General features: G+C 32.3%; 1 protein-coding gene across 1 annotated transcript; it reads right to left on the reverse strand.

Moving 5' to 3' along the window:
- Window positions 1–1,575: 1,575 nt before the first annotated feature.
- On the reverse strand, window positions 1,576–2,131 carry LOC126670426 (ethylene-responsive transcription factor ERF019). The gene has a single exon (XM_050364149.2). It carries the CDS (start codon window positions 2,110–2,112, stop codon window positions 1,678–1,680), a length of 435 nt encoding a protein of 144 aa, XP_050220106.1. The 5' UTR covers window positions 2,113–2,131; the 3' UTR covers window positions 1,576–1,677.
- Between the last annotated feature and the right edge of the window lie 10,650 nt (window positions 2,132–12,781).

Consider the following 12,781-nt stretch of genomic DNA (forward strand, 5'->3'; position numbering starts at 1 on the left):
GCAGTAATGGTTATGGTTATTATGAGAACAACCACTGCAGTGTCAATATTAAAACAGATATTAAACCTAACAGATATTTCAGTGTTGACATTCAGACACCAGACTGAAACTAACTCACACCTCCTACACTTCCATAGCTAAAGTTCAGAAACATACAACATAAAATGAGACAAGATATATCTGAATCACAAACCACCCAAATAACATAACAATCTTCAAACTAAATTACATCACAAGTCAAAAGAAGTTCAAACTACATCAAAAGCCAAAATAAGTTCAAAATACATCACAAACACACTTAATTAAGCCACTAACAACAACAATAGACTACATCAATAAACAAAGATGTTAAAATGCCATTCTCGCAGTGATAATCATGAACACAGCCAACATTATGGCAAAAAACCAACAAGTCATTCTCAGTTTTTTCACTTTGCCCTTTAATTTCTTCTTTTCCCGAACTAATTTGACTTTCACTTCATTCAAATTATCCACCTTCTTATCAAGAAATGTATTCATTTCCACAAGCTCCACTTTTGTTCTCTGCAAATCAACTGCCGTCTTTTCAGCTTCCTTAATTTGAATTGACATGGTGCTCACAATATCTCTAGAGGCTCTGGCTATCGCTGCACCAGCTTCAGCTTTGTTCACCAAATCTCTTTCATTTTGCTTTGACAATGTCAGTTCCCCTTCTAACTTCTCTTTGTTGTCCATCAACTTCACAAGTAGCTTTTGCAAATACTTTGGAGTTTCTGGATCAACCCATTCCATAAAGTCGCAATCATCAAACTACAAGAAGCAAAAACCAATTCATATGTAAGCAAACAAATATTTCACAAAGTCGCAATCATCAAATATTTCACTACAACAGATTTAATAACTTCAAAAAAATTTACTTACTCGTCTGTATGGGCATTTCCAAAATCTCCTGCCTGGGTCCTTATCAGTATATGAAACGTAACACATAGCTCTCGTTTCATGTTGACATTCCTTAATAGGAATTGAGCTTGCAGAAGAGGCGTACGAGAATGTTTCATTTGTGCCTCTTGCAATAGATCCTACGTCAAAATCCCTAGCTGTGCCAAACAATCGTTTACGGTCCGACATTGAAGAAAAGGAAAGGAAATGGCCTTTCAGTTTCAGAAGAAAAAAAATCGAGGAGAAGAAAAACGGCTAGGGTAAAGTTTGAGAGAAAGAAAATGGTAAAATTAAGTTAGGGTAAATGTGCTAAACGGTGTCGTTTTTCTTTTAAGCTTTTTTCACTAAAACGGTGAGTTTAATACGTGGAGAAAATAGGTACAACATGGCAGCTCCGACATCCACGTAGGCAGTCTCAGATCGGAATTTAAGTCGGTAGCTCGAATTGCAAAAAATTGGAAGTTTATGTTTGAAATTGCCAAAATTGAAAGTTTGTGTTAAATATGCCAAACACGCTAAAGTTTCTGATTTTTGGTGCCAATAAGCCTAACTAAAATTTAGAATAGTTAAAAGATTTAAATAGTTTCATTTCTGTCATTTTATGACCTCGCATACACTCTTTCAATTTCTCTCAATTCCAAAACCAAAATACGGTGATAGAATCATAACTTGTAGAGCTAAGTTTATCATTTTTGTAATAATTTAATGATATGTATATATACACACAGCATTTTTATGAGAAAAATGTAATGTAATTAACTATAAATAATCTTCAACAGAAATGTTTAAACCCTCTTCACCATCTCTAGACTGATCACCTCCGCTCCAGTTCCCATAATCCTCAACAGATCGGCTGCATTCATCATTCTGACTCGAAGCGTTGTTCAAAATCATCTGTGCATCAATGGCCATGCCAGCATCCGATGCAGCTCTCTGTATGGACCGAGGAGACATATCAGCTCTAACAGTCGCCGGAAGCATCAACGGAAAATTCAACCGGCCATCATCTCCTGATTTTAAGCAGTAAGAAGCTACATCGTGAGCAACAGCAGCAGCTTCAGCAGTAGAATACGAACCTAACCAGAGGCGCTCTTGCGTGCCCGGAACACGAATCTCCGACACAAACTTCCCCCATTTTCGGCGGCGAACGCCTTTGTATTTCTTCTGCTGATCATCGGTGTTAGGATTACTCATATTTTTCTTCTTTGACAACTTGATTGTGTTGGATGATGAAGAGAAGAAAACAAGTGGAAGGTATTTATAGGTTGAGGAATGGGAAAGTCAAAAGGGGAAATATTACAAAGTCAAAATTTTCAAGGGTCAAAATAATATTTTTAAAAGTGGAGAAGGGTAAACAAGTGGGCGGTTCTATTGGTGAAGATAAGTCGGTATGTTGTAGAAGCCTACGGTTTATACGTGGGATGCGAGTGTAATTAATGTAAAGTTGGCGTATAATTAGTTTATTAACTAGAGTTTGAGTCTTGCCCATAATTAATAAAACGTGTTATGGTATTGCAAATATAGTAGGAGAATTTAATGATATGATTAGAAGAAAAAAAAAGACAGATTCACTCACGGCGTAGTTAGAAAATTTAATTGAAAGATGATTATAAATAAAGAAATTTCGATCAACAATTTTTTCATATTAATTAAAATAGAAAAAAAAATTATATTTTTTCGTTAAGAATTTACGTCTTCGACCAATTCCGGTCAAGACAGGCGCATGGATTGTCCCGTAAATGGCTCGGCCACCGGTTTATTATTGCTTTTATGAAGTAAATTGCAAGAGAGTATTGAAAATGGTGATTCAAAACTAACTTTATGTTTAATAATGATCGAATACTACTTTCATGTCCATTTATGAGAGAAAATAATAATAGCATATGACAAAAATTGTTAAAATAATACAAAATGTTTTTAATTTCATTAAAAGAAAACCTCTCAAAAAATTTAAATCAGTTTAAATTTGATCAATTAATTGAAAACATATCTAAATTTTTAAAATTAATTTAATTATACTTGCATGGAAACTAAATGTTTTAAAAAAATTAGAAAAAAAGAATTGTCAATTGAGATTCAAATAATATGGGTAAATTAATTTAAAAAAATATTAAATCGATTTTGGAGAATTGGATAGATTTCCAACAAACTGGTCAAACTGAGATAAATTTACAACTGTAAAAGTTAAGTTAAATTTTTAAAGGTAAAAAAAAAAGCCAGCTTTATAACACCATATGATCTAATATAATATGATACTTTCACTTGACATGTTAAAATAAAGGGTAATGTTATAAAAATTCACCAATTTTACACGTTTTTTCATTTTAATTATGTCGTTTAAAAATTGTCATTTTCAACACCAACTACCATTTTTTTTCCTAATCCATGTACCGTTCCAAAATCCGGCGAAAATTGCTGATGTGTCACTATTTGGTTCGTTATGACATGTTACTACCGGTTGCCAACTCAGTAATTTTCATCGGATGTTTAAACGGTGTATGGAATTGGGAAAATTGATAGTTCGTGTATGAAAATGACGATTTTTAAACAGCGTGTTAAAATGAGAAAACGTGTAAAGTTGGTGAATTTTTATGGTATTAATCTTTAAAATAAATATAAAAAAAATGACACATTTCTAAGTGACATTGAACGAAAACAACAAATTAGAAAGACCCATATGTATGATATTGGTGTTAGTCGACTAATAAAGTCAAAGGATTTAATTAAAAATCAATTGTAATTCCGTTCTTCACTTTTAAATATTTTTTACTTTTAATTTATAATTCTCGTAATTTTAATTTTTTATAATTATTTAAATCTCATAAAAATAAAAATAAAAATTTATATTTATATTTATTTTAGTTATATGTATAAGAAGTAATCTAAAATTTTTAATTCTCTGAATTAAATTTTTTACTTAGTTGACTAATAGTAAAAATATACAGAAGGACTAAAATATTAACAAAAATAAAATATTAAGGTTTTTGAAGATACCGACTTGTTTGTAGGAGGTTTAATGAATCTTTTAAATTTTTGTAGCTTTTATTAACTAAATCAAATATATCAGTTTTGATGACTTTAAAAATATGAGTTAATTGCATAAAAATTATCTAATAAAATTAATAAATATAAAAACTTATTTGATAAAATATTAAATAAATTAATATTTAAATGGTTGCTCATTGTTATACAGTCTTTGGTCAACCTTCTTAGTGATGCATCCTCTACCAAACAGTATCTATGATTTGTGGATAAAGAGAAGATCATTACCTAATGCATGATGTCATGAAATGGTCCCGTTCTCTCTCTTCATATTTCCTTTTATGTCCAGTCTGAAAATCCAAAGAAAATGAATCGGGATTGTTTCTTTATTTAATTTTATTTTTGAACAGCAGTTTAATATATTAATGAAAAAACCAGTATTAGAACCTAAACATCGAAATACATAGTAGATCACAATTACTAAAACGCTATGATGAATCTACAAAAAAACAAAACAATAGTAAAAATTTAAAAATATAAATGTTAAAATTTCTCTAACACCAATTCCTTTCTTTTAAATTCTACTGATTTCTTGTTCAGCTACTAATATACCTTAAACGATGAAAATAAAATTTTGAATTTAAAGCTTGAATAAGGGCAGAAAAATTTCGAATAATCCAAGAATTTATACAAGCAAAACGGCAATTCAAAACCACAAACCTCCAAAAAAAAGAACAATTTATTTGAAAAATAAGAAAAAGTATTAAATAAACGAGATGAAAACCGATGAAAATCTACTTTTTCTATATAGAAAGGTTTTTTCTCCTCTAAGAGAGATAAGCTCTGACCGCTTATCAATAATTAAAAATTCCAAGCAAGTTAATTAAATCAAAATTGTAGCATCACAGTAAATTTCAAATTCGGGTCACAGCATGCATTTGCCTATGTTTAGGATAAAAGTAAGGTCAAATCCATCTAAAGACCCCTGTACTTTATACTTTATTTTGGTAGGTCTTTATACTTTATTTTTGTATTATCTGGTCCCTCTATTTACCTATTTTTATTTTTCAGGTTTTTTTTATAATTTTTCTAGCCCTTTTGTGTGATTGGAGGAAAAAAAGATTGTAAGTATAGGGACTGGAGAAAAAAAAATTGTAAGTAGAGAGATTGGAAAAAACTTAAAAAGGACCTGAAAATTAAAAATAGGTAAATAGAAGGACCAGATAATACAAAAAATGAAGTATAAAGACCTACGGAAAAGAAGTGTAAAGTACAAGAGCCTCTAGATGGGTTAAGCCTAAAAGTAATAACAGTTGTCAAGAGGTCATATACATCTATACTATATATAAAAGCACGGATTGGGGGAGGGACAGGCAAATTTACTGAATAATCCTTTATAGTTTACTACTAAATAAAAATTTTATTGTCATTAACTAATTGGTTATTTAATTAATCACTATTGTAATTAAAGTTCTAATTAGAATAGGTAGCTAAATTATCTCCAATTTAGTTTTTAGTATGTAAAAAATAATTAAATTGTCTCCAAATTAGTAGGAATACCTATCTTTTAGTTTGATTAAATTACAAAATTAAAATACTGTATTTGATCAATATAATATTATTTAATTTCTATCTTATTATTTTTAAAGATATTATTAATAAAATAAAATTAATTATTTAATTATGGTTATTATAAAATCAAAAGAAGAATAAATTCAGTATGGAAAAAAATTAATAACCGAATATATTATATTTACTTTTACAAAAATTCTTAACTAATTTAATATTAATTATAAATAAAAAATTGATATAATTATAATAAATTTACTAATATATTCATTGACGAGTTACGTTACGAGTCACGTGCATAGCACGTAATGCGAAACTAGTACTATAAAATATGAGAATCGGAAGAATTGACCCATGTTATTTATTTCAAAGTAAAAAATAATATGATCTTAATATTTTAGTACCGCCTTATTATACATTTTTAATGTAATAACATAATATTTTATTTTCTACATTGATAATACATATTCAAGAAAAAAAAATTAATAAAATAATTTTATATCAATGTATGGTAAATTATGAATACAAGATTATTCCATTAGATAATTTTTTTGAAATAAATAGTACTATATAATCACAAAAAAAACTACTATTATCAGGACCGGCCTTAGATGAATTGAGGTCCTAGACGGTTAAATAAATATAAATTACATATTAATTATTTTTAATATAATAATAGATAAGTTTTTATATTATAAGTAATAAAAATATATTGCATGTAAATAAATATACTAATAAATACATAAAAATTTCAAAATTTAATTATAATTATAAAATATTAATACTCTTTAAAATTAAAAAAAATCTTGAACGGACTTGTTATCATTTTTTTATGAACATAAGCTAAAAAAAGATAATTTAATAAAAATATATTTTTAAAAACCAACTTGTAATGAAACTATAATATCATCAATATTGGATTGAAAAAATACTAAACAAATCATTTATTTAATGTAATTGAAAATTAAATTAAATAAAAAATGACCAAAATAACACAAAAATATAATTAAAAACTTAATCAATTATTTCTATTGTCTAAAAACTTATTAATTTACCTTACTATAAGAATTTGTAACAAGCCAAATTATTAATTAAGAATAAAAATAATAATTAACTATAAACAATTGTTTAGAAAAAGGATAATTAACTTAAAAGTATGTTTAAAAATAGTTGAGTTAAAAAATATATATAGAAAAATATTTAAAAAAGCAACAAAGTTTATTAAGGAAATTTCTATTATATTAGTTTAACACTTTGGCAAAATTTAAGGCCCTTTAGTATATTTCATTGGCTTATAAAATTTATCAAGATTTGATACCATTTAATAAAATTTATGTTGACATTATCATAGGTTTTTTATATATTACGCTGATAACATTTTTTTATAGGAGTGTAATAAAATGTAAAGTGGGCACAAAAATTATGAGACCCTCATAATGTTGAGGCCCTAGTACTTAGTGGCCTAGCCCTAGGGCCGGGCCTGACTATTATATTTCAATAATATGGTAATATATATTTTCTTCGCCCTAAGTTGATAGAACTTTTACAAAACATAAGTATTATATGAGTAAAAAATGTTATTTCATAAATAAATATAAGTTAAATTAACTTGTTTTTTTAGGCTAAATGACCAAAAGAGGCCAAATCTTTTATGAAAATTTTATAAAAGTTCAAACATTTTCAATTTTATCCAATTTGTCCTGAAACGCATGATTTTGTTTCAATTATGTCCAACTATGCGATCTTACTTATGTGTCGCTGGTGTGTGGCATATGCCAAATCAGCGCCACGTAGGCGTCACATCAGCAAAATCGCGTAACTAGACATTATTAAAACGAAAACCATGAAAGATTTGGCCTTTTTTAGTCATATGGCCTTTTTTATCTTTTTTTAGTTTAATGTATTTTACTAAAACTGATGGAACACTGGAATAATCCCACATCGTTAAAAAAAGAGGACATCGATAAAAGGTCTCTAAATAGGCAACGGTGTCACTTTTCAGTATTTTATGCTTTATTTACTTACTTGTTTAACATTCATAGATTTACCCTTACTAGCTTAAGTATTGGAGGGGATTTTGAGCCTAAGGACCCGAAACCGCCTTCTTATCTTATCTACAGATTTGTCTACCAACTCAAAGAGAGAGGCACCGAATCCTAACTACTTGCAGATTTCTCACATCAGTCTTAAATCCATCATTTGGTGCCATTTGTGCGAGCGAAAAATTTCCAAAAAAAATATATTATTGATCGGATTTGAGGATGCGTGAAACTAACAAAAACTCTCCACCCACGATAGCCAAAGAGAATCCCCCACTACTGCTAGGGCAGAGAGATACACCACCAACAGCATTGAAGGATCCACTAATACCAACTTCCCAACCCGTATACGCCAATCCGCAAAACTGTTGTAGCCAAATCGGTTGTATCGTTCTAAGGTTATGAAAAGCCGGGGACGAGCGTTGAGAAAAATATTGAATCAACATTCTAAAAAGTAATGAACAAAACCATTGAAACGGCTCTAAAAAGCTTCCAAGAGAGTGTGGTCCTAAAGATTAGAAAAGCAACATATGTTTTGACATCTCTATCTAAAAATATGGAAGTCAGGTCCGCCCAATTAGAAATAACAGGAATAAACTGAGTAGAGAGGACCACAGGAGCAAGGAAAGATTTGATACTCATCGTTGCAAGAGAACTGAAAAAAGGGGTAATTGAAGGGGGCAAATTAGGAACACGGAGTGAGGGATTTAGACAACCGTCCAACTAGAGAAGGAACCAACCCACAATCACAGTGACATGGAAAAGACGATTGAGTGATATGACCAATGGGCTCGCCCTCTAGGAGATGCAGAAGCTAATAGCCGAAGCAATGAAGGAGGCGATCAAGAACAGTGTGGCAAGGCGCACCACCATGGAAAGCTGGTCAGGAGGACGATCACCTCTATCCACGATCGTGTTAACAGAGAATCTGTTAGAAAGATTTAAAATGCCTAATCACGACAACTTTGATGGAACTGGATGTTCGGAGAATCACATGACCAAGTTTTACAACAAAATGGTGCTTTTGGATGAGTTTGATGCTATTCTGTGCAAAATATTCCCCACCGCCGCTAATGGCACACAATCTGCCTTTACTACCTTTTCCATCCTTAGGCCGGCTATCAGAGCTTCATACTCGGTGGCGTTGTTTGTTGCCGAAAAGTTTAAGTTCATCGAGTGTTTTATTTTCATGGCGTGTGGGCCGGTCAGTATAATTCCGGCTCTAGAACCTGCTGTTGAGAATTAACCCAACTTGTAGAAATCCGGAAGTCGGATGTCGATCCCACGGAGAGTGTGTTAGGAGCAATTGATGAGAATGAAATTTGGTTACAATTCAATTCGTCTAGCGAAAACACAAAATGGTTGAATTTTCACGTAAAATAACTTGCAAACAACTATTAATTAAACACGCTACTTAACTAAAAACAATTAATCAACAATCAACAATCAACTAATTAACACGCGATTTGAACAAAAGGGTAAAGCGTTTAGAGGTTGCTAGTCATGCCAAAGTCATATCTAAGTAGTTTGGGTTAAGGTGATGGGAACTAAGGTCGGGTCAAGCTATTCTACGGAACCAATTCCGCTCTCTCAAGCCGGAATTGAAAAAGTCGAAACTTGATTAACAATCCCGAAATCTAATCCACTCTCGTGCTCATAGATTTCAAGAGAGTTAATAAAGCCAACTAATCAAGCAAACTCCACAACCAAAATAGCCCTAGATCATGCTAATGCATCTAGGTCTATAGCATGTACTCCCCTAGGTATAGTCTAATTAGTTAACTCTCGTCCTCCTAATTAAACCACATAGCAAAGAATAAGAGGCCAACCTATTCTAAGCATTAAGCTCAAGAAGCACAACAACCAACATCACCCATAAACCCTCACCCTAATCACCTATCTAATCAATCATGGCAATCATAACAACCCCCAAACAAGGGGTTTAGCTACTAATCATCATCATGGCATAACTAATTAAGCAATAGTAAAGATTGGGCATAGAGTAAAGAATAAATACCTTGGAGTAATAATTGAACTTAAAACACATGAACAAGATAATGAAGCTTGAATTAAAAGATCAATACTTGTATTTAATAAGTTTCCCAATATAGCAAAATCTGGAAAAATAATTGAAGAACACCAAGAACTATATAGATTCTATCCTAAAATAGAGAGCAAAAGGAATGAAATTGATTGATTCAAAATTGTTGTCTACAAAAGTGAATGATCCTTAACCTAAAATATAAAGTGTCTTATATAGTCTGGATAAAAAGGGAAATAAAAACACCCTAGTACAAGAGATGTTGGGCTAAAAAGGGAAGTGGGCCACTTAAAGCTCTTTCTTCAAACAAATTTCGTCTTCAGCTTTTTTTCCCATGTCTTGGTCGAGAAGCTCATTTAAGTTGAGCTTCTCGATCGAGAAGCTCCTTTGATGACCCTTCGTGCAAAATGGTCCTTCATGTCTTGGTCGAGAAGCACCATGTCTTGATCGAGACATGTGTTAAATTACACATGTTTCTTTTGCTTCTCAGCTTCTCTTTCGCTCATGAACTTCTCTTCCAAGACATGCTTTAAAAACTTGATTTCTCTTTAACTCTTTGCTTTAGTTTCCGACTTTGATATTTCTTTAATTCTTCACTCTTTTTAGCCCAAATAGTTCCGCAAACACTCCAAATCACCTGAAACGCCAACACACATAATAAGGTATCGAAACACCTAAAAACACATGTCAAAACGCAATAAAGCGATGCGAAAACTATCTAAATACTAGGAGTATTCTACTCCTATCACCTGCTGCATTGACGCCCCATCTACTTGCAATATCCACTCAATGATGCTTTTGTCCACTATCTCTGACTGATCGTGCGTTGTTGTCTCGGCAATAAAATCTACTATGAGTTGTGCCTTCAAAGATGGTCTCGGTTCATACTTGATGTCATATACTCCCAACATGACCGAAAAGTTGACTAGTCTTCCTTAGGTTTCTGGTCTTCCTAGAACCTTTTTTTAGTGGTTGGTTAGTTTGTACAATAATTACATGTGCTTGGAAGTATCTTTTCAACTTGTCAATTGTCAATATCAGTGCAAATATAATTTTTTCTATCTTGTTGTATCTTAGCTCGGGACTTTTCAACACTTTATTGGTGTAGTAGATTGGTTTTTGTTCTCCTTCTTCTTATTTGACTAGGACCGAGGCCACAATTTTGTTGATATAAGATAAATATAAGTATAATACGTCACCTGTTTCTAGTCTGCTGAGTAATGGTCGAGAACTGAGGAATGATTTTAATTCCTCAAATGCTTTTTGGCATTCACTATTACACTCGAAAGTTTTGGCATTTCTTAAGGTTTTGATAAAAGAAAGACATCTCTTCATCGAGCATGACATAAAACGTACCGACGCTGTAACTCTCGCGTTCAACTTTTGTACCTGTCGAGCAGACTTGGGTGGTTGCGTACCTATGATAGCCTATATCTTTTTTGGGTTTTCCTCAATTCCTTTCTAGAAGATGAGATAGCCCAAAAACTTATAGGTTGGTACTCTGAATGCATATTTATCCGGGTTTAGATTGAGTTTGAACTTTTTTAACTTTTGGAACACCTCTTATAGGTCCTTCGCATGATCTTCCTGATTTTATAATGATGTCATCTACGTATACTTCCATATTTCGACCTATTTGATCCTTGAAAACAAAATTCACCAGCCTTTAATATGTAACACCCGCAATATTTAATCCAAATGGCACTTGTTTGTAGCAGTATGTTCCACCGTCGGTTATGACACGTGTATTCTCATGGTCCTCCTTATGCATGGGGATTTGATGATACCCCTGGGCGGCATCTATGAACGAATATACCTCATATCTGTTGGTCGAGTTTACTAGCTGGTCTATGTTTAGTAGTGGGTAATTGTCTTTCAGGCATGCTTTGTTTAGGTCCGTGAAGTTGATGCATAATCTCCATTTCCATTTGGTTTTCTTATAAGAACTACTCCCTTCGTCCCACTTTAGAAGTCCCATTTGACTTTACACACAGATTAAGAAAACATTAATTATTCTTGTCTTTTCATGTTTTTTCATGTTTTGCCCCTATTAATGATAGTGGAATTTTCCATAGAGTTCTTTTAAGATAACTAAAATAAGGGTAAAATAGGGTATTCAATGCAAAAATATTCTAAAAATAGTAATGAGACTTTTTAAATGGGACATCCCAAAATAGAATATGGGACTTCTTAAACGGGACGGAGGGAGTACATTTGATAGCCATTCCGGATAGTATATTCTTCGTATGAACCCGGCTATTAGGAGCATGTTTACTTCTTTTGTGATAGCTATTTGTCTATTTACAGCAACTGCTCTCTTCTTCTGCTTCACTAGTTTAAAGTTTGGAACCACATTCAGTTTGTGTGAGATGATGGATGGGTCCACTTCCTCTATCTCGCCTGGAGTGTTGACAAACTCTATCTCGTTTTTAATTAACGTGTTGGTGATTTATGATTTGGCCGAGTCTAAGAGGTCAGCTCCTATTATAACTGATCTCGGGGTCACCCCTGCTACCTCTACTTTTTCTAACTTTTCATGTGGTTCTAGTTTCCCTTCATCAGAGTTTGGTATCTCAATAGTTTCGATAGCTAAAGCTTCTGATACGTCCACATCGACACCATATAGCATTGTCTAGCCATATCTTGCCTCCCTTAGACTACCACTACCCCTTTATCTGAGGTTATCTTCATGGATAAGTATTTGATGCAAGTGACAGCTGCGGTGTTGTACAACATCGATCTTCCTAGTATGACATTGTAGGCTAGTAGCATATCCACCACCGTAAAAAGTGTTTTGATTTTCTTTTTTATACCTTCCAAACCTCCTTCCGGACTCCCGTTCTCCCTTTCAACTTCAACTGTTAGCTTTGCTGCCCCTTTTGGTCATACAAATAGTCCTCCTAGTCCCACTAATTGAGCATTTGATTTCTATGTACGCTTACTTTTGTGATTAAATTTACTGAGATACATTCATCTATTAACTGTCTTCTCGGAGGAGGATTAATGATGGAGCACTGTAAAAGTCTCACATTGTTAAAGAAAAGAGGGCATCGATGAAAGGTCTGTGAAAGGGGTAACGATGATACTTCTAAATTTTTTACGCTTTATTTACTTACTTGCTTAACATTCATAAAATTACCCTTACTAACATAGCATCAGAGGAGATTATGGGCCTAAGAACCTGAATCCATCTTCTTGTCTTATCTACATATTCATCTACCAACTCAAAGAG

This window comes from Mercurialis annua, linkage group LG2 (assembly GCF_937616625.2).
Source record: "Mercurialis annua linkage group LG2, ddMerAnnu1.2, whole genome shotgun sequence".
Classification (NCBI taxonomy): domain Eukaryota; kingdom Viridiplantae; phylum Streptophyta; class Magnoliopsida; order Malpighiales; family Euphorbiaceae; genus Mercurialis; species Mercurialis annua.

Coding starts and splice junctions, on each gene's coding strand:
- LOC126670426 (XM_050364149.2), bottom strand. CDS start 2,112: ATGAGTAATCCTAACACCGATGATCAGCAGAAGAAATACAAAGGCGTT.